Here is a 21,500-nt window from a genome sequence, read left to right on the forward strand (position 1 = left end):
GAAGAGGGGAGAGAATTAGCGGGTACATGCCAACAACACGTCCGGAAAGGCTTGCGCTACAAGTCATTCTCTATCTTTCCCACCATTGGCTGTGAAGCTGTGTGTAATTGTCAGATCACTTATAATGGTGTGTGTGCAGGCTGCCCACTGTGGTGAAGTTGGTTGACAGAGAGACTCTGCTTAAGGAACGAGAGGAAAGAAAAAGGTAACGATGGCGAGCATGATACAGGGACCGGGCGGAGGGGAGCTGTGGGGGAGGGGGGCTGGGGCAAGGTGGGGCTGTGGGAGAGTAGTGTGACACCATACCCAGGCATCATGCAGAGCAGCCTGTTTGCTGACTCTGAATGATTGTGTGGGGTGGGTGAGTGTGTGGGTGTGAGTGAGTGTGAGTATGTGTGGGCGAGAGTGTGTGTGGGGGCTGGAATCCCCAGCGCACACAGAGATAATTACTTGAGTTTATTTCCAGATTGAAGAGGAGAAGAGGAGGAAAAAGGAGGAGGCGTTGCAGAAAAAACAACAGCAGGAGGTGAGGCAGTGAGAGACAGAGAGAGAGAGTGTCTCACAGAGAGAGATGAGCTCACAGACAGTCAGACAGAGAGACAAACAACAACTTGCATTTATATAGCGCCCTTCATGCGGGGTAGCGTCCCGGAGCGCTTTACAGTGGTGGAATTTGACCCGAACCGGAGGAGAGGGAGGGCGGAGGTGACCGTAAGTACGATCAAAAAGGAAGGTGGGATTTGAAGGTGGGAAGGGATGGAGAGTGTTCCAGAGTTTTCAGGGCATAGTGGATGAAGGCTTGGCCACTGATTGTGGAACGTCGGGCACGAGGGACAAATAAGAGGCTGGAACCAGCTGAGCAGAGATAGAGAGCAAACAGCAATATCAGGGATTGACACATTTCATCCTCTCCTGACAGGAAGCGAGGCTTGCCAGGATGAAAATCCCCCCCAGTGAGATGTTCCGATTGGAGAAGGACAAATATTCCAAATTTGATGAGAATGTAAGTATCTGGCAGGGTGGTACTAGAAGACCTGTCCCAGGAGGATACAGAGGGCAAATCATATAATAATATAATAATAATAATCCTTGCATTTGATATAGCCATTACCGTGCAATAGCCAGGAGCCAACAGTCTCACACCCAGCGTGTTAAACAGTCTTGGGGTGACAGCCGCTGGTGCCCGAATTTATGAACTGACTCTTAAATCAGCACCTGGAACCCACCCTGATTGGTTTGCAGAGAGATAAGCAGCTGCTGCTTCAGCTCCGCACCTCCAACTGATGGAACCATTAATTGGAAGGGACGTGTACCTGAGCTGTGGGCAGGAAGATGGTGGCAATGCTCTCACATATTTCATGCTGAGCTGGAAGCTTGCAGGTAGTTCCTGCTACCTGTCATGCACCCCGTGAGGGATCAAATCTGCGCTTGTCGGATGTCAATTGATAAACTGGTAACTACCCGCCATGGGTAGCTGAGGGCTGTGGGGAGGGTCGGGTCTCCAGCTCACACACGGACATTTGGCTGTTCAGCTCCAAGGAGACCTCGCTGGAATCCCCATACCCTTCCCATTTGGAGTCCTGTAGCTCAGTGGTTAGAGCACTCGATTTGCAAGTGAGAGACCTGAGTTCAATTCCAGGCAGAGGGCGAAACCTTGGGCAAGTTTCCTTACTCCACACAGAGCCTAATAATAATCCCTCCAAAAAACAAAAATAATAATTAAATTGGTCATTTTCAATCTACGACTGTTTGTGGGACATTGCTGTGCGCAATTGGCTGCCGCGTTCACCCACAAATATACAGTCAATTCACTTCACAGTGTGTTCTGTGAAGCGCTTTGGGACGTCCTCTCGACGTGAAAAGCGCTATATCAAATGCAAGGATTATTATTATTATTAATAGGCTCCAATGTGAAACCAGTCCAGTCACTTGGGACAGGGAGCCATCCCACTCAGCTCCTGTTAACCCTGCAACCCAAAGCCCTAACGGGTAGGGTGGTCCTAGCTGGACAAGCAGTGGGAAAGTTTGTAAGACAGAACTCTCAATGGCAAGCTATCCGGTTTTAGCTGGTTAGACTCCCAACAGTTACCCCAATGCACACACTGGCTCTTGTCAACCTGCACCTAAAAGTCTCTGGAATTAGGTAAGCAGGGTGTGTCCCTCTGGGGAGAGAGTGTGAGAGTGAGTCTGACTTCCACGCCCTTGTTTCTCTCCCAGGGTTCCCCACTCACGACATTGAGGGAAAGGAGCTGAGCAAAGGGCAGAGCAAGAAGCTGAGGAAAGCATATGAGGCGCAGGAGAAGCTGTACAGCGAGTACGTCCACACCCTGCAGAGCGAGAGCTGAGGTCAGCAGCGCTTGCCAGCCGTCTGACCGGAGACTGGGGGCAGCAAAGTGGAGTGTGTGAGTGAGTGAGTGTGAACATACCAATTAGGTAAATGTGAGAGCGAGTGAGTAAATCCATTGACCATTGACTGTAACCTCTTGATTGGGGAGGCAAACCATGAATGAAAATTCCAATGAAGGAGGGCTTTCCCTGCCCCTGGTGTCCAGCTGAGGGCTGTGGCAGGGTCTGGTCTCCAGCTCACACACAGACATTTGGCTTTTGATGTATTTGTCAATCTGATTGTGACAAACACTGCAACTGCAATAATGAATAAATGAAGCTTTGAACTTTGATGAATAGGAATACTATTACTAGTCGCAGTTGTGTTATTATACCTCACACACTAATCTGATGAGAAATGCCTGAAGGTCACAGCTTAGCTCCTGGCTTGCGCTCCCTGGGTTAGTGAGAGAAATCCGCCAATGTTCCCTGCTCCTGATCACTGGCAGATATCCCCTGCTGGAAGGTAGGTGAGGAGCCTCGGGGGCGGGGGATCAGAAACAGATTTTCTGAGCTGTCTGACACAGAGCTGGGTATTGGAGGAACGGTTGGTCAGGACCCTGATGCAAAGACTTGGGAATGCTTCCTTAGGGTACTCCCTCCTCATTGGCCTTCCCAACTCTTCCCTTCACAAGTTGCAGATCATCCAAAACTCTGCAGCTCGTGTACTCTCACGCACGTGACCCATCACTCCCACCCTCGCCCTACTCCACTGGCTCCCCATCCCCCAGAGGATCAAGTTCAAGATCCTCGTCCTCACCTTTAAGGCCATCCATGGCCTTGCCCCCTCCTACCTCTGACCTGCTGACTCCCTACGAGCCTGTCCGCTCCCTCCGTTCATCAGGCTCCGGGCTGCTCCATGTTTCCCGCCCGACCCGCCCATCAGTGGCGGGCTTTCAGCCTCTCTGCCCCACACTCTGGAACTCCATCCTACAGTCCTTTTGCCTTGCTTCTTCTCTTGCCTCCTTCAAGGTCAGTCTCAAGATCTTTCTCTTCAACCGTGCCTTTGGTCTCCCTCCCACCTCTCTGCCTTCCCTCACCCTACACCATCCCCCCCCTCCCCCATGCTCGGGCCCCGACACCTGACTGTTCAGTGGTTTGGGACGTCCTCCCGACATGAAAGGCGCTCTATAAATGTAATTTTGTTGTTAGTGCTCCACGGATGGACATCCCCAGCTCTACTTCAAACCCATCACCAAGACTAAGCTTACTTCCACCACCAGCTCACTTGTATCCCTATTTCATCCTCTCCACAGTGAATCCATCATCCATGTCTTAGTCACCTCGAAGATAGACTGCTCCAATGCTCTTCCTTACATCAACAACACCAACTTATATTTATATAGTGCCCTCTACGCCAGGCGGTGTCTCAGAGCGCTTAGCAATGGCGGAGCCCCGAGGCTGAGCCAGGAGGACGGGAAAGGTGACCGTGGGCGCAGTTGAAGAAGAAGGTCTTCAGGCATGACCTGAAGATGGGGAAGGAGGGAGCGAGGCAAAGGGGTTGAGGGAGGGAGTTCCAAAGTTTCGGGGTGTAGTGGCTAAAAGAACGGTGGAGCGGAGGATTCGGGGACACGGAGGAGGCCGGGCCCAGTAGAGCAGAGCCAGCAGGTACTGCTGTGGGGAGAGAGGTTAGAGAGATAGGGGAGTGCCAAGGAATGGAGGGATTTAAACACTAGAGTGAAGATCTTGAAGTTGATCGCTTTGTGACAGGGAGCCAGTGGAGTTTGGCAGGGACTGGAGTAATCGGGGTATGAAGTTTGGTGCGGGTGAGAATGTGGGCGGTGGAGTTTTGAATGAGCTGAATTTTGTGACTAGTGGAGGAGGGGAGACCAGCGAGGAGGGCATTAGAGTAGTCCAGTTGAGATGACAAAGTCATGGACAAGGGTTTCGGCAGCTTTTGGGATGAGGTATTGTCGGAAACGGACAATGTGGCCGAGGTGGAAGAAAGCGGTGCTGGTCATGGACCGAATGTGGGGAAGGAAGGATAACTGGGGGTCGAACCTGATACCTAAGTTGCACATGGGTTCTAAGAGTTTTAAGGACAGGTTGGGTAGGTAGAGGAGGTCGGAAGACGTCGGCGGGAGCCAAAGAGTATAATGTCCATCTTGTTAATGTTTAACTGCAGGAAATTTGCGCTTATCCAGCTCTTGTTGTCCAACAGACAAACTTACAGAACATCAGGGGACAAGGGGTCGCAGCTGGAGGTGGAAAAGTAGAGTCGAGTATCATCCGCATACATGTGGAAGTTAATCCCGTGTCTGCAGATGACATCACCGTGAGGGAGTGTATAGATGAGGAAGGGGACCAAGGATGGATCCCTGGGGTATCCCCATAGGTGACCGGGTGGAAGTGAGAAGAAAAACCATTTGCAGAAATGTAGTGCTGGTGGTTTGTAAGGTAGGACTCGAACCAGGTAAGTGCAGTCCCACTGATGAGGATGATGGAGGACAGGTGATGGAGGAGGATGGCGAGATCGACTGTCGAAAGCGGCAGATAGGTCCAAGAGGACGAGGAGGCAGAGGGAGCCCTGGTCACAGATAGAGAGAATATCGTTTGTGACTTTCACGACCGCTATCTCTGTATTGTGGGCAGGACGTGACTGGAGTGGTTTGAGTAGGGTGTGGAGGAAGAGGTGTGCGCGGAGTTGGTTGGCAACAACTCGTTCCAGAACTCTGGTAAGGAAGGGCAGGTTTGAGATAGAGCGGTAGTGGCTGAGGTTGGAGGGATTGAAGGTAGGTTTTTTAAGGAGGGGTTGATGACTGCGGTTTTGAGGGTGAGTGGGACTGGTCAAGAGGAGAGAGATTGGTTACTCGTGTTAAAAACATCAAATCAGCACCAAATCAGCCACAACTACCTTCAAATGATCTCTGCACACCCAGTATTCCCAATGCTGATCAGCATTCATGGGCCACTGCTAGAATGTGAGTGTAGAGCTAAGGTTAAACGCTCTGGGATGTTACTCCATGTGAAGGGCGTTATATAAATGCAAGTTGCCTGGAGTTGGGTGGGATAACTTCTTTGCACACACACACACACGCATGCGCTTCCCACTCGCTCACTGTCTACTTGATAGAAGCTGTGGACAGTACGAATCTGCAGGAGAGAGGAACTGGAAACAGCAATATCATCACTTAGACGGTACAGTGCTGAAACAGGCTGGTGTTTCTCCACGGTCCGTGATGCACAGAAGCATCGCAATGGTCAGGGCGACCATTATTCACACCAAACCTGTCAAGCCACGAAATGTATAAAAATATTCAACGGTCAGAGCAATGGACAGCAGTGGTTCCATGACCCACCACCACCACCACCATAATAATCCTTGCGTTATTAATATTAATATTATTTGAGATAGCGCCTTGCCACATCTTTGAGACGCCTCAAAGCGCTTCGCGGAATGTAAAGTGTTATTGTTATTGGATTATATATCCAGTGACTGTGTGTTTTGTGGGTGAAATACAGAGGCCAATTGCGCACAGAAGTATCCCCCAATCAGTCGTGGATAGAGTTACCAAATTATATATATATATATTATATAGCCTTCCGCCCATCACTGACCCTACAGTTTAGTTTGGATACTCTGACCCGTGGGGATGGGTTTGCGCACGTGTCAGACACCTTCTGCCCACGTGGGTGCATTTCGGTCCGTGGACGGTAATTGACACCTTTAAGAAGCCGCTCCAACCCCGCAGCAAGGCGCTCGCTCATTGGTCGGCGGCCCGCGGACCAATCAGCGAGCGCCTCAGTGCTGCCCCCGCCGGCCGGCGCGGGAGCCACAGGGAGCGCCAGCCCGCGTGAGGGAGAGGGAGAATCGCCGCCCGTCATCCCGGCACGAAACCGAGCCGCAGCCCGGCAGCCAGGTACCGGAGAGAGAGAGAGAGAGAGAGCTCGGGCCTCACACTGACCAGAGAGAGAGAGGCCTCACACTGACCAGAGAGAGAGCTCAGGCCTCACACTGACCAGAGAGAGCTCAGGCCTCACACTGACCAGAGAGAGAGAGGCCTCACACTGACCAGAGAGAGCTCAGGCCTCACACTGACCAGAGAGAGCTCAGGCCTCACACTGACCAGAGAGAGCTCAGGCCTCACACTGACCAGAGAGAGCTCAGGCCTCACACTGACCAGAGAGAGAGAGGCCTCACACTGACCAGAGAGAGCTCAGGCCTCACACTGACCAGAGAGAGAGCTCGGGCCTCACACTGACCAGAGAGAGCTCAGGCCTCACACTGACCAGAGAGAGAGAGGCCTCACACTGACCAGAGAGAGAGCTCAGGCCTCACACTGACCAGAGAGAGCTCAGGCCTCACACTGACCAGAGAGAGAGCTCGGGCCTCACACTGACCAGAGAGAGAGCTCGGGCCTCACACTGACCAGAGAGAGAGAGGCCTCACACTGACCAGAGAGAGAGAGGCCTCACACTGACCAGAGAGAGAGAGGCCTCACACTGACCAGAGAGAGAGAGGCCTCACACTGACCAGAGAGAGAGCTCGGGCCTCACACTGACCAGAAAGAGAGAGGCCTCACACTGACCAGAGAGAGAGAGGCCTCACACTGACCAGAGAGAGAGAGGCCTCACACTGACCAGAGAGAGAGCTCAGGCCTCACACTGACCAGAGAGAGAGAGGCCTCACACTGACCAGAGAGAGAGGCCTCACACTGACCAGAGAGCTCAGGCCTCACACTGACCAGAGAGAGAGAGGCCTCACACTGACCAGAGAGAGAGAGAGAGAGGCCTCACACTGACCAGAGAGAGAGGCCTCACACTGACCAGAGAGAGAGCTCAGGCCTCACACTGACCAGAGAGAGAGCTCAGGCCTCACACTGACCAGAGAGAGAGAGAGATAAGCCTCACACTGACCAGAGAGAGAGAGAGAGAGATAGGCCTCACACTGACCAGAGAGAGAGCTCAGGCCTCACACTGACCAGAGAGAGAGAGAGATAAGCCTCACACTGACCAGAGAGAGAGAGAGAGAGATAGGCCTCACACTGACCAGGGAGAGAGATGGGCCTCACACTGACTTGAGAGAGCTCAGACCTCACACTGACCAGAGAGAGAGCTCAGGCCTCATACTGACCAGAGAGAGAGAGGCCTCATACTGACCAGAGAGAGAGCTCAGGCCTCATACTGACCAGAGAGAGAGCTCAGGCCTCACACTGACCAGAGAGAGAGAGAGGCCTCATACTGACCAGAGAGAGAGCTCAGGCCTCATACTGACCAGAGAGAGAGCTCAGGCCTCACACTGACCAGAGAGAGAGAGAGGCCTCATACTGACCAGAGAGAGAGCTCAGGCCTCACACTGACCAGAGAGAGAGAGAGGCCTCACACTGACCAGAGAGAGAGAGAGAGAGGCCTCACACTGACCATAGAGAGAGAGAGAGAGAGGCCTCACATTGACCAGATAGAGAGAGAGGCCTCACATTGACGAGAGAGAGAGATAGGCCTCACACTGACCAGAGAGAGAGATAGGCTTCACGCTCACCAGAGAGAGAGAGAGAGATAGGCCTCACGCTGACCAGAGAGCGCCAGATCTCACACTGACCAGAGAGAGAGAGACATAGGCCTCAGACTGACCAGAGAGTGACCCTCAGACCTCCCACTGACCAGAGAGAGAGATATAGTGCTAGGCCTCACCCTGAGAGTCCACATGTAAACTGGGAATGTGGCCTAAAGTAGTGTGTACGTTTGTACAGTTTTCTAATATAAATTGTTGTTATTAAAATGTAATTTTTTTTACCAAGAGAGTTGTTACAAACTGGAATGCACTGCCTGAAGGAGTAGTGGAAGCATATTCGATAATAGCTTTCAAAAGGGAATTAGAAAGTACTTAAAAAGGAAAAAATTGCCAGGCTATGGGATAAGAGCGGGGGAGGGGGACTAGTTGGTAGCTGTTTCAAAGAGCTGGCAGCGGCACGATGGGCTGAATGGCCTCCTGTGCCGTATAATTCTATGAAATGGCTTTAAATGATGGGTGAGCCCCAAGCGGTAAGGAGAGGAGGGGAATTTAGGTTAAAAAGAATGGTATGCAAACCATGTTTTTGAACCCGTGGTGAGGGTGAAGGGATTTGGGGAGAAAATTAGGAGTGTGATCATACGAATGCTCCGAGATCTTACCCTGTGTGAAGGATACTACATACATGCAATTTGTTGTTGTCATGGCTGAACTCTGAGTGATGAATGAGCAGTGGAGCCCAATCAGAAAGATGAGGGGACCTCCTGGGGAATAGCATGGGAGGACATTGCAGAGGTAGGAAAGGTTTTGATCATGAGGGGATCTGAAGGTCAAGATAGAGATGTTGAAGTTGATTGTCTGGATTGGGTATCGGGTGCCAGTAGAGGATAGGAGTACAGCAATTTTACTTTTATATAATGGTGTGTGGAGCCTGGTACAGGGGAGGATTGGGACTGAGTAACGGGTATGTCGAGCCCGGTACAGGAGAGGATATGGACTCAGTAACGGGTGTGTAGAGCCTGATATAGGGTGGAGAGACTGGAGAAATCTAGGCTTGAGGTAACAGGAGGGATGAGACAGTGTACAACTGTAACTCTGGGGAACCAGAATGAGAAGCCGTTAGAGGAAATCTTGTGCAGTAAAATACCCTATACATTTATTAGATGGCAGATGCATTTCAATGTAGAAAAGTGTGAGGTGGTACGTGTTGGTAGAAGGAATAAGGAAGTCACATACATCCTGGAAAATAAAAACCTAAATGGGGTAGATGAGCAAAGGGATCGAGAGCTACACATACACAATTCACCGAAAGTAGCAACACAGGTTAATAAGGCCATAATAAGGCCATGCTGTACATTCGAATGTATTCTAATATATTACAATTCTAACAAGTTCCTAACTTCATATATTGACCAGAAAAGTTTGGATATTAAAAAAGTGTGTTAATTTTCCATTCAGTAACGGTGTAGTGAAAGACTCAGGAATGCTGCCTCCCTATCCTGTGGTTTTCCTGGGTTATTATTTCCCATGTGTGATATGCAGACCAAACCCAATGGTTTGTTCAATCTGTACATTTCTGCGTTCAGACCCTGTAGAAAAATATATATGTATGCTGAGCAGAGATTGATCTGGTGTGTGTTAGAATACTGGTTGGAAGGACTTATTTCTTTCCATATTTGGATACAGATTAACTGATCATTTCTGTGTATCTGGCCAGTGTGGCACATTGAGGATGGAGAGAGAATTACAGCACTTTTACAATATTGCATTGGTGAAATTAGCAGCTGTTCACACAGATACTGATATTCTGCTCAGCTCACTGCCCTGTAACTTGACCTGATCAGAAGGGTTCCTTGTGCTGGAGCTCGTGGGCATGAGCCAAGTAGCAAAGTCAGCGTGATATACATTTCATATATGGTGATGGCTAATGTATTGATTGTTTTGCTCCATCTTTACCCTGGGTTATGGGTAAATTTTAATTCGGTACATGATTAGTGCAAACGATTTTTTTTTTGGTCATCTGGGCAACTGACGCATGCGGAAACCCATCACCATGCTGAAGAGTATCCAAACCAACCACAATATCTTGCATTGTGGTAGTGCCCTTCACATAGAAAAACATCTTGGAGAACTTTACAATGACAGGGTGGACATCGAGCGGGGAGAGATGACCATAATGACGGTCAAAGAGGTTGGTTTCCTGCTGGAATCTGAAGACGGATAGAGGAGGTGGGGGAGGGAATTGCAGGCGTTTGGGCTGTAGATTTGGAAAGCTCAGTTATCAATGGTGGCAGAGATGCACAGCTGTCATGAATTAACCAACAGGCGAATGAGTGGGTAGGAGTTGCTTTTGGGGGTTTGAAATGGAACTGCTGAGACCCAGGATCCAGTGCAGTCTGGTGAGGATTGGGTGATGGATGTGCAGAGTTTGGTGTGGTTGCGGATGAGGGTGGGATACAGATTGAGTTCCGCATATGTATGCTCTACACAGAAGATTTGCCCTAAAGCTGAATTTGGGTCATGTGTTAAACACACTGTGATGAGTCATCAGCTTTACAATGTCTGTGCTTATCTGAGGGTGCTGGGTGATGTGTTAGTCCTAAGCAGTTTTTAGAAGTTTTCTGTATTTAGTTCATTACAAAATATTATCGATTTTAGAGAATTTTTCCAATGCAAGACTGGTCTTTAATGAGAAATGCAGCTTACTAGTTAAGGATAATGACTGCGGTAAGCGTATTGCAAAGACATACTTGTTTAGCGCCTTTCATGTCTCAAAAGAACTTTACAGAGTTCCAGTTAGAGCCTAAGGTGGAAAGCATGTGACAGAGGCAGAGTTTTGAATGCAGTAAGCGAGTGTGCAAGGCAGAGGGATTTAAGGAGAGTGGAAGTCGGAATAAAGGACATTACACAAATACTATGGGCAAGGGTATGGAGACATTTGAAAGTTAGTGTGAGTCATTCTGCTGGGAGATAGAAAGCCACTGGAGCCTGGCAACGATGGGGGTGATGGATTCATGAAATGTGATATGGGAAAGGCTATGAGTTGTGGAGTTTTGGATGATCTCTAATTTGTGGAGGATTGAGTTAGGAAGACTATTGAGGAGAGAATTGGAGAAGTGAAGTCTGGAGGTGACTTGTATGGTTGAGGGTGTTGGCTGTGTTGGGGAGTGAGCTACAAGTGGAGGAGGGTAGGACTGGAGGAAAGCAGGCTGTTCCATGATCAGATGAAAGGCTGAAAGGAGAGCTGACGGTTGAACAAAGCACTGAGATTGTGAGCAGCTAATGACTTGCAAGTTTACGCTGCTTGTCCAAATGTGAGCGTTCTCCTCATGGTGGATCTCTGGCAGGCAGCCCAATCGGCTGGTTAACTATGCAAAATGTACTGGATTCCTGCAGATCTGCCTGACTTTTACCAGGTTACCTCCTCACCTGCTTATCTGCTTCTTCCCTGCATGTGAAACTTGTTATTATAAAAAATGCTTGTTTTGTCAACATTGATTTGAACCTACCTTTCTCGTCCCAAGTGTTAAGTGACTCAGCTACCTGGATGTTAACAACAAACTCATTATCCTGTGATTCACAATGATCTCCAATTAGATTGGACCAAAATCCTAATGGCTTAAACATGTGCAGTCTGAAGGTGCTTTTTTATGTTTGGGGCAAGTTTCTGCCCAGAAAGTAGTGAGTGTTTGGAGCAAATTGTTTTCAATGCTTTATAAACCCAAATTCAAATTGTGCTCAATGACTTGTATTTTGCTGTATAAAGCCACATTGTTCTGTAGGGATTACAGGCAAATGTTCTTCAGCCACTGAGAACATACAGTAACCATAATCCCTCAGACTAGTCCCAGGGGGAGGGAACAAGTGAGGGCTCGTAGTGGGGAGACTTCTCTTTGCAAATCGCTAAATCTCCCATTTTTACGCCCACATATTCACTAGCAACTAAACTCCATATCCCCTTCACACCTGTTCTTGTTAGGCTCCACTGGCTCCCTATCACACTCTGCTTTAAATCCTTTCATGCCTTGGCACTTTCCTACATCTCCGACCTGCTTACTCCCCAACCCACTACCTGTTGCCTCCATCTCCTGCTTGTCCCTTGTGTCCTCTGTTCCACCATTGGTAGCCATACTTTCACTCACTATGTCCAGAAACTCTGGAGTACTCCCTCAATCCCTCTGTCTTGCTCCCTCGTTTCCTATCTTCAGGTCATGCCTGAAGACCTTCCTCTTCGACCGTACTTATGGTCACCTCCCCCCAGCTCGGCATTGTGCTCCACCACTATCAAGCTCTCCGACATGGTGTTTGCATGAGGGGCGCTATATAAATGCAAGTTGTTGTGAAGTTTGAAGAATGCTTCAGAATTGGGTCGGGTGGCCCCTCAGTTTCATGAGTCGCACCATCCACACTTGGAGTTTAATTCATCATTTAGGTTCTTGAGCGCTTTGAGACACTACCTACATGGAGGGCACTATAAGTAGTGCCCTCCACATAGGTTGCAAGTTGTTGTTGGATTGCACCAAATTTAGCGCTAGTTGACTGATGAGCATGTCAAAGACATCATAAGGTGCTATATCAAAGATTATTATACTGCAAAGGTGTGCAGGTCTTAGAATGTTCATGTAACATGAGCTGTATCGTGCCCATACTGCGTAAAAGAGCGTGACCTGTAATCATGTAAGAGCTACATTGGAACATTTGCCCTTCAAACCTCTGGATATTGATGCTGACGTGGGCTGACTGGGGAGGGACGTTGTGTCCTGCACCGTTTTCTCCCACACACCAGCACAAACCCCAGCTCTCCACAGAGCAGCTTGATGCATTGAAAACCCTGGGTTTTGGTTTATTTCCTATTCTTTAACCCAGTCTAACCTTTTCCCTTTCAAAACTTTCACTTTGTTTCTTCTGTCAGTCATTTTAGAAGCGGGCTGAATTCGCTTGATTTGCTGCCTGCGAGAAAGGAATCTGAAGATTGACCAACTAAATCCTGCAGGAAGCGTGTCAGTCTTCAACTTTATTATAGTACACTCCTGCCCATCTCCCCTGCCGCCCCCGGCCCTCCCTACTGCCTGCCATCAAACTATAATGGGAGACGTGAAAAGAAAAAGAATGGAAAATAAAAGAAATGGTGACAAAATAGTTAGAAATTAGAAGTTAATTGATTGAGTGAGCTGATTTACACTAGGAGTTAAACATTGAAATGAAAGGTTAGATGTACTTGTTTCTGCTGAGCTTTGCTTAGCCAGCGTGTGCTTTAATTTCACGTGAGCCACAGGGCACCAATACCTCTCAGCAGTTTATTGTGACAATCTCAGCTGTACAATAGGCTTTGAATGACTGAATCAATTGTGTAACACTGTGAAAGACATTGGCTTAATTATTTAGCTAATTGTTAAACTAATACTGGCCTGGACCAGTGAACTGCCAATAAGTGAAGCAGAGGAATCGTCAGGTTTCTCTTTTCTGGTTCATATTCAGCATGAGGTTATTGAGACAGTCTGGGATACAGTTATCCTTTGATATCCCGAGGCTGTCAGCATGATTGAGTTGAAAGTTGACAGTCAGAAGATTGTGTGTTTCACCTCTAGGGTGAAGGTTTTTTTAGACTGGTGCTCCAGTACAGTACTGGGGGAGCGCTGTCTTTTTAGTGGTGCTGTTCCTTGAATGGGATGTTAAACTGTCTGTCCTCAGTGGGAGTTTTAAGTTCCTGTGACACCCTTAAGAGTATTTTTTCCCCCAGTATTCTGATCAGTGTGGGCATTCATTTCATGGCTGTTTGTTTGACCTTGCTCTGTGCAAAATGGCTGCTACCAAATAAGTCGCTACGTCTAACAACAATTACTGTAAAGTGCTCTGAGGTGTTCGACATGATGGATTCAATAAGAATTGTAAGCCTTTTCATCATCTGGCCCTGGTGAATATTGTGTGAGCCTGGACAATGGAAGCTGCACACTCGGGCCGGGGTCACTGGGTACATCGAAGGTGGTGTGCATAGCCGTTGAAGTATTTTTTCCCTAGTGGATACCACTACCTGGCTCAGCCATTATCAGAGCAAGACATAGTTGTACTTGGGCCTTTCTGTCCCATATGGCTCAATGGTATGCTTTAACACTCAGCCACTGGGAGATTGCGGTTCAGGATGTGATGTTTATGTTGGACTATTGTGCAAGACAACTGATAACTTTCACAATAATTGCAGGGGTGAGAATGAGATTCCAGGCATTAGATTGATGGGTGTAAAAGGAATTGTCCCTTTTATAAGATTTGAGGAACTTGTTTGTTTTCAGAAAGGTAGGAAAATCACACTTATCAGAACTTTGTGTGATTAGTTGCACCTGCTGTATTATAATAATAATCCTTGCATTTGATATAGCGCTTTTCACATCTTCTAGACATCTCAAAGCGCTTCACAGAATATACTATAAAGTGAATTGACTGTATATTTGTGGGCAAAACGTAGCAGCCAATTGCGCACAGCAGAGTCCCACATACAGTCGTGGATTGAGTGACCAAATTATTATTGTTTTTTTTGTTGAGGGATTATTATCCCCGGAAAAGTGATCCACCAATCGACTAACATCCGGGTTCCTTCTTACTGCTAGGTAAGCAGAGGTGTGTGGAGTAAGGAAACTTGTTCAAAATTTCGCCCTGCCGAATTGAACCCAGGTCTCTCGCTTGCATTGACATCCCTCTCTCTTTCCAGGTGGATCAAGGTGAAAGATGGCTGATAAGAACAGGTAAGCCAGATTGGTGAAAATGTACAAAAATATACGCACAACACGTAGCATTTATATTGCACATTTCACACAGGAGAGCGTCTCGAGGCGCTGACAACAGTAAAGTGCAAAGCTGTCCTCGGGATTTGCTTCATATCCCCTGGGTTACCACCATCCGCCATTCTGACCTCTCTGGAACTCCATCACAGTGTTTCTCCGAATCGCTTGGTCCCTCCACTCTTTCAAGGCCAGTTTCAAATGTACTTGTTTGACTGCGCTTTCAGTCATCTTTCCCCTCTCCACCCTCCTTGCGTCCCCTCCCCAGCTCGGGTACCCAGCCAGCACTGTGAGTGCACTTTGGGATGTCCTCCCAACGTGAAAGGCGCTGTGTAAATTGTACTGTATAACTGCCTAATTGAATTACTGTGGACATTGAGAGGTGGTTTATAATACCATAACAATAATCATAGTATCAAATAACAGTACTGAATGCTAGTCATTGGGATAATAATAGTCTGATTTCTTAATAGCTGAGTGAAATGAACTTTAGAACAGATGATTTCTGTCCAGACTTGATGTGGACAAGCAATGACCAGCTTGACCATTCAGGCCCTGAACACCTAATTTTCACTACGTATCGCACTCTGAACCCCTTGTTTAAAAATATAAAGTTACTTTCTATTTTCCAAATGCAGTATAAATGTCAGATCACCAAACCCGAGGTAAGAGTCTTCCTGAGATTGGATTAAGGAGTTAGCAGCTGATTGGCTACTCGTTGTACACAAAAACTACCATACATCATAGTGGATCATCAGACAAAACAAACAGCTCATCCGTTGAAATCATGGCACTGTGATAAGCCAGCACACACTTTGTTTTTCATTCTTCCATCCCCTGAAGACACTAACATACCTGGTTGCTAGCAGACCTTTGATTCGTTTTCACACACAAGGTAAAAGTCTTGGAGCAACAGTATGTGGTGTTAAATACCACTTTTGGTGATATAGGGTTATTTTGTAACAGTGCATACCAGTGATCAGACCTGGGACTTATGTCTGTCTATTTTACTATCAGCCTTTCAACCACTTCAACAACTTACATTTATGTATCTTCAGTTTTTACAAACTCCTTTTTGTTTCTTGTGTCATTCGATCATGACAAGAATGTGTTCGTGACTAGAATTTTTTTGTCCGATTTCTTGATGGAAATGATACAGATGATGATTTTTCTGATTTTAGTTTTGAAGATCAAAGTTGTATAGGGTTAATCAGGGCTCCAGTCAGACACCATTTTAGTATTTAGTGTTTTTAAGATTCCAATCTGAATTTCAAGGAATTAAAATGGTGAAAAGGTGAAATTGTTCGGTTCATGGTAAGGAATGTAGAAATACCTGATGGTACCAGTCCTTCCCCCATCCTTCATTTGTACTGAGTTGATGGGCAGCCAGGCTCACAAACAGCTGGGAGGTTCATAACAACGTTGTGCTTTATATAGCGCTTTCATATAGGGTACGGTTTCGGAGCGCTTCACAGAGATTGTGGAGGTGAGTTTACTTTTTGAGCTATCGTGACAAGCTTAAACTTGTCTGGTTTGCCCGGGGGGGGGTCAGGTTAGCTCTAAGAGTTGAAAGCTGTTTAACATTTCCTGTTGATGGCACACCTAGTTTTTAATTCTGTAAGTTGAGGACTGCACGCCAGTAATTCCTAATGTTTTGACTCCCGCATTTACTGCAGGGAGGGCTCCAGCACAAGCGTGGAGCTGGAAAATCGAATGAAGTGCAAGAGATTGTCAGCCCTAATGCCTGATAGCTGTCCTGTTGAATGCTTCGCTCATGTATGACTTTCTCTTCCTGCTCCCATATCTCAATGTTCCTCTTTAATTTGCACGAGTTCAACATTTTTGTTGCTGAGGACCGATAGCAGATTTGACAAATGTCAGGGGACTGCATAACCAATACTTTGCGTTTCCCTCCCAGGAACAAAACCCATAATAATCATAGAGCAATCCTGTGTTTTCAATGGTGTAACTAAATGCATTACTTAATTTCGTTATAATTCAGTTACAATGCAAATTTCAAATGGGCAATGTAAAGATTCATACAAATTTTAAAACAATAAAATACATGTAATACATATATGCAAGAATAATCATTAAATCCAGAAACAATTAACAAAATAATGATAATACTGTGGAAAATGTTTCTCTTGTACCAGAGCTCCAATGATGTCTATTTTTCACAACTACCTTGTATTTGTTACTGAGACTCGTAGTTGTGTAGTTTTAGAATTGCAAAAATGCAACAATACTTTTTTAAAATACTCCTGTTGCACCTCTCTTCCCCTTGCTCTCTGCATTGTCTTACAAGGTTGTGCAGGACAGCGCAGAGAGTGACGGGAAGACAGCGGAGTGGGAGCCATGACTCATTCCGCACATCTTCCTGCTGCCTCATATGAAGAGACCAAGCAGAAGAGAAGAACGGTTGTAAATGGTTCACAAGCCACATTAAATCATCCCCCGAGCTGGATAATAATAATAATAATCCTTGCATTTGATATAGCGCTTTTCACGTCTTCTACAGGACTCCACACACCGGTGTGGCTCACCGGTCGCCAGCTGATCCTCCCTGGATTAGTTTGTTTTCGCATGGACACGGGTAAAATATGAGAGGATAATAATTAAAGGTTTTTGGGCAAAATCTGATGGTCGTTGTAATCTGCTGATATCCAGACACTGTGACCATCCGTTTTGTGTTTCAGTAAAGGAGACGATGCTTCTGTGGAGCCTCTGGCGATGGACAAGCACATGGCTGAAGGCAAAGGGAAAGGTACGGTCCTCCTGAATGAAATGTGATGTGTGTAAATTGGGAACGTGGGGGATACACTTAACTCTCATGCCATTAAGTGGGAGAAAATGAAAATCCCAAGTGCAGGATTTCTTTCCTCTGGTGTACCCTGGAACTATGTCTGAGCTAACGTAGAGGCTGTTAGCATTGAAGATCTATTGCATAAGGTTAAGGCCCACGGGATTAATGGGAACATATTAGCATGGATTGAAGAGTGGCTAACAGGTAGAAAACAGAGAGTAGGGATAAATGGGCCATTCTCGAATTGGCAGGATGTGACTAGTGGAGTACCACAAAGATCAGTGCTTGGGCCTCAGCTATTTACAATTTACATCAATGATCTAGACGAGGATATTGAATGTAACGTATCTAAATTCGCGGATGACACTAAACTAGGTGGGAGAGTAAGCTCTGAGGATGATGCAAAAAGATTGCAACGGGATATAGATAGGCGAGGGGAGTGGGCGAGTAGGTGGCAGATGGAATTTAATGTGGGGAAGTGTGAAGTTATTCACCTAGGTAGAAAAAATAGAAAAACAGATCATTTTCTAGAGGGGGAGATTAGATAGTGTTAGTGTTCAGAGGGATTTGGGGGTCCTTGTACACCAGTCTCAAAAAGTTAGTTTGCAGGTGCAGCAGCAACTAAGAAGGCGAACGGCATGTTAGCGTTCATTGCAAAAGGTTTAGAGTACAAGAGTAGGGAAGTCCTGCTGCAACTGTATAGGGCCTTAGTGAGACCGCACCGAGAGTATTGTGTGCAGTTTTGGTCTCCATATTTAAAAAAGGACATACTTGCCCTAGAGGGGGGTGCAGCGTAGATTCACTCGGTTAGTTCCCGGGATGAGGGGACTGACCTATGAGGATAGGCTGAATAAACTAGGACTATATTCTCTAAAGTACAGAAGAATTAGGGGAGATCTTATTGAAACATATAAGATTCTTAAAGGGCTGATAAAGTAGACACTGAGGGTCTGTTTCCCCTGGTGGGAGAATCTATAACCAGGGGTCACAGTCTTAAAATTAAGGGTCAGCCTTTTAAAACAGAGTTGAGGAAACATTTCTTCACTCAGAGGGTAGTGAATTTATGGAATTCGCTACTGTAGATGCTCAGTCCTTGAAATAGAGGGATTTGGGGATAGGGCAGGTAATTAGTGTTAGGTCTGAAGATCCGCCATGATCTTATCGAATGGCGGGGCACAGGCTCGAGGGGCCGAATGGCCTACTCCTGCTCCTAATTCTTATGTTCTTATGTTGTGATGGAGAATACTCAGCCACAAGACTTTTAATTTATCATGGAAACTTAAATCGCCTGGTTATAGACTGCATCTCTTCAGCATAGAAATGTTCTGAGTGAGCTATGGAGGGAAAAAAAGTACAAGAAATGGTGCAGAATTCAATACTGAAAGGGAAACATTGGTAATTTTCAGAATTGGGTATAAATGGTTCTGGTTGTGTGCTAGTCTTCTAATGGGGTGAGTGTGCTGACCAGTGGCTGGGGAGGAAGCTTGGCAGTGAGAGGGAAGTGACTGGGAATGTTGAGCAAGTTTGTGTGTCAATGACATCAATGACCATGTGAGGTGTTTCACAGCTCCCATTTGAAACCAGAATTGTGGGTTCAGCAGTTGCTCTCGGGCATGCCAGCCACCTCTTGGTTTCTCTGTGTGTGTCAGTTTCTTTCCAGTTCCTGATTTTCCGTTTCAGTCAGTCAAAAACCAAAAGCTTGAACATTGGTGACAGTTTACATGACTAGCTTGGACAAGTGGTCAGAATTCCCAATTTAATGTAATTATTGATCTGAAAACTTTATCGGTGTCTCATTTCAAAAATAAATGGCGGTGTGAAGTGGTCGTGTCTGTCTGTCTGCCTGTGTGGTGTGCTGGTGAGCTGGCAGAGAAATTCCAGGGCCTGACCACAAGAGGAAACTAAACGAACAGCACTGGGGTTCACACTTTAATGACTCACTTGGAGATTGGCAAGGACTGGAGTAATCGGGATACGAAGTTTGGTGCGGGTGAGAATGTGGGTGGCGGAGTTTTGAATGAGCTGAATTCTATGAATAGTGGAGAAGGGTGAGACCGGCGAGGAGGACATTAGCGTAGTCTAGGAGAGAGGTGACTAAGGCATGGACAAGGGTTTCGGTAGCTTTTGGGGTGAGGTATTGTCAGAGACGAGCAATAACTGGGGATCGAACCTGAAAGGGGGGTGCGGTTGGAGCTGGGCTGTTGGGAGGGAGAGAGAACTGGCTGATTGACAACAAGAGAGAAGCGTAGTTAGATTATTGGGAAGGAAGTGAAATGGGGTTGTTCTCCCCGGAGTGGTCTCAATGGGCTCTGGGTGTTGCTGTTCTCAGTACCAGCCTGGGGGCTCTATTGGTGCAGTTATTCTGACTCTTTCTTTGTGTTACAGGAAAACTGACAGCCCAGATGATGCAAAACCCACAGCTGCTGGCAGACCTACAGGAACGGCTTGACAATGTGGAGCACACTCCTTCCAGCTACATTGAAACGTGAGTGCGCCAGTGACCGACCGAGAGACAAAATGAACTCTGCAGTAAGGATTGTTATTACAATGTAATAAAAATTTACATTTCTGTAGCGTCTTTCACCGGAGGATGTCTCACTAGCTCAGCAGCAACATCAGGCTTGTTTGCAGAATGCAGATATGTTTATAAAGTGGGTTTAATTTCCAATTTGGAAAGTGAAGAGCCTGTAATGGGTTTCTGCACATTGCAGACAGAGGAACATTCTACATGTACTTTGTAGGTGGGGAAGTTAATGGGGACAAAGAGAGCTGTAGATAAGGTATGAGTAACACCTCAATGGTTCAAACGCATAAAAACAACGGAAGTAAACTGCTGTAGAGAAAGCAGCGTCTCACCACCATTCTCATTGTCATTAATATAAGGGCCCGTTACCACCCAGTAATGTGGCGTAGGCTCCTTTTGACAGGAGTACAGCTACATGTCCCTAGAAGCCACGGATACTCCTGTGTCAATGGCTCTCCTTAGTATCTCTTCCACCTCTGTGTGTAGGTGTGTGCGTGTGTGTTCTCCAACTGAAAATGTCAACTTGCCCTGCGATACGGCTCAACAATACCTTCGGGTGTGACCAAAAGGTAAAATGCTGCAGATGCTGGAAATCTGAAATAAAAGCAGAAGTTTTATATATAAGTATAATAAATAATAATCCTTGCATTTTATATAGCGCCTTATCACATCTTCGAGACATTTCAAAACATTCACAGAATATACCAAAGTGAATTGATTGTATAAGTTGCTGGGAACGCTAAGCAGGTCGGGCAGCATCTATGAAGAGTGGAAAGTGGGTTAACGTTTCAGGTCGATGATGAAAGGAGCCTGACCTGTTGAGTGTTCTCAGTGACTTCTGGTCAGAGAGTGGTGGGTTCTAGCCCCATGTTGGGATTTGAGCTCACAGTCTAGGCTGTGCAGTCCTGGCGGACGGACACCTGCACTTTCAAAGTGCCATCCTGCACATTAGATGTCCCATCTGCCTTTTTAGGTGGACGTTAAAGATCCTGTGAAACTATTCAAAAGAAGCAGGTAGTTTCCCCTGGTATCCCAGCTAAAAATGCTCTAGTTTCAGTGTTACTCATTTCGTGGTTGTTTGTAGAATAATGCTCTGAAAATTGACTGCTTCATTTGCTAACAAAGTGGCTTAGAGATGTTTCAGCATAACGTGCCTATGTGAATTATGTAGGAGCGGAGGGTGTGGTTAAAAGTTTATCTATCTTTAACACAGAATCCTCTCAACAATACATTGCTTCTGTTTCACACATCACCTAACTGTCAGAATGTGGCTAGCGCAATGAGTTTTACAGTATTTTTAAAAATAGCTTGTCGCTTGTAGGCAGCTTTCTAGTTCATTTAACAATGCTGAATAAAATCGCAATCTTTTGCCACATAACCCTCAGCATGCTACAGAACGTGCTTCGACACAGGATAAGGTTGTGGGTTGACCTGTGGTTACCACCGCACTTATCTTTGGTGTGCATTCAGCTCATTGTAGCAGTTAAATGAGTAAAGAACCAAAGTTGATAGATGTTGCATAGGGCGATGCAGAGTTGGTGTGCACTATTGTGCACAGTTGGG

At 46.6% G+C, this 21,500-nt stretch overlaps 1 protein-coding gene across 5 annotated transcripts in view; it reads left to right on the forward strand.

Moving 5' to 3' along the window:
* The first annotated feature begins 6,135 nt into the window (after positions 1 to 6,135).
* The window catches only part of nap1l4b (nucleosome assembly protein 1-like 4b), a 48,421-nt gene continuing 33,056 nt past the window's right edge, over positions 6,136 to 21,500 (forward strand). For all 5 annotated transcript variants that reach the window (XM_007887380.2, XM_007887383.2, XM_007887384.2 and 2 more), the window contains exons 1-4: positions 6,136 to 6,245; positions 14,538 to 14,571; positions 17,307 to 17,374; positions 19,799 to 19,898. In XM_007887380.2, coding sequence (XP_007885571.1) covers positions 14,555 to 14,571; positions 17,307 to 17,374; positions 19,799 to 19,898 — 185 coding nt within the window. In that variant the 5' untranslated portion in view covers positions 6,136 to 6,245; positions 14,538 to 14,554. The remainder of the gene's footprint in view (positions 6,246 to 14,537; positions 14,572 to 17,306; positions 17,375 to 19,798; positions 19,899 to 21,500) is intronic.

The sequence above is a fragment of the Callorhinchus milii genome, unplaced genomic scaffold (assembly GCF_018977255.1).
Source record: "Callorhinchus milii isolate IMCB2004 unplaced genomic scaffold, IMCB_Cmil_1.0 Scaffold17, whole genome shotgun sequence".
Classification (NCBI taxonomy): Eukaryota; Metazoa; Chordata; class Chondrichthyes; order Chimaeriformes; family Callorhinchidae; genus Callorhinchus; species Callorhinchus milii.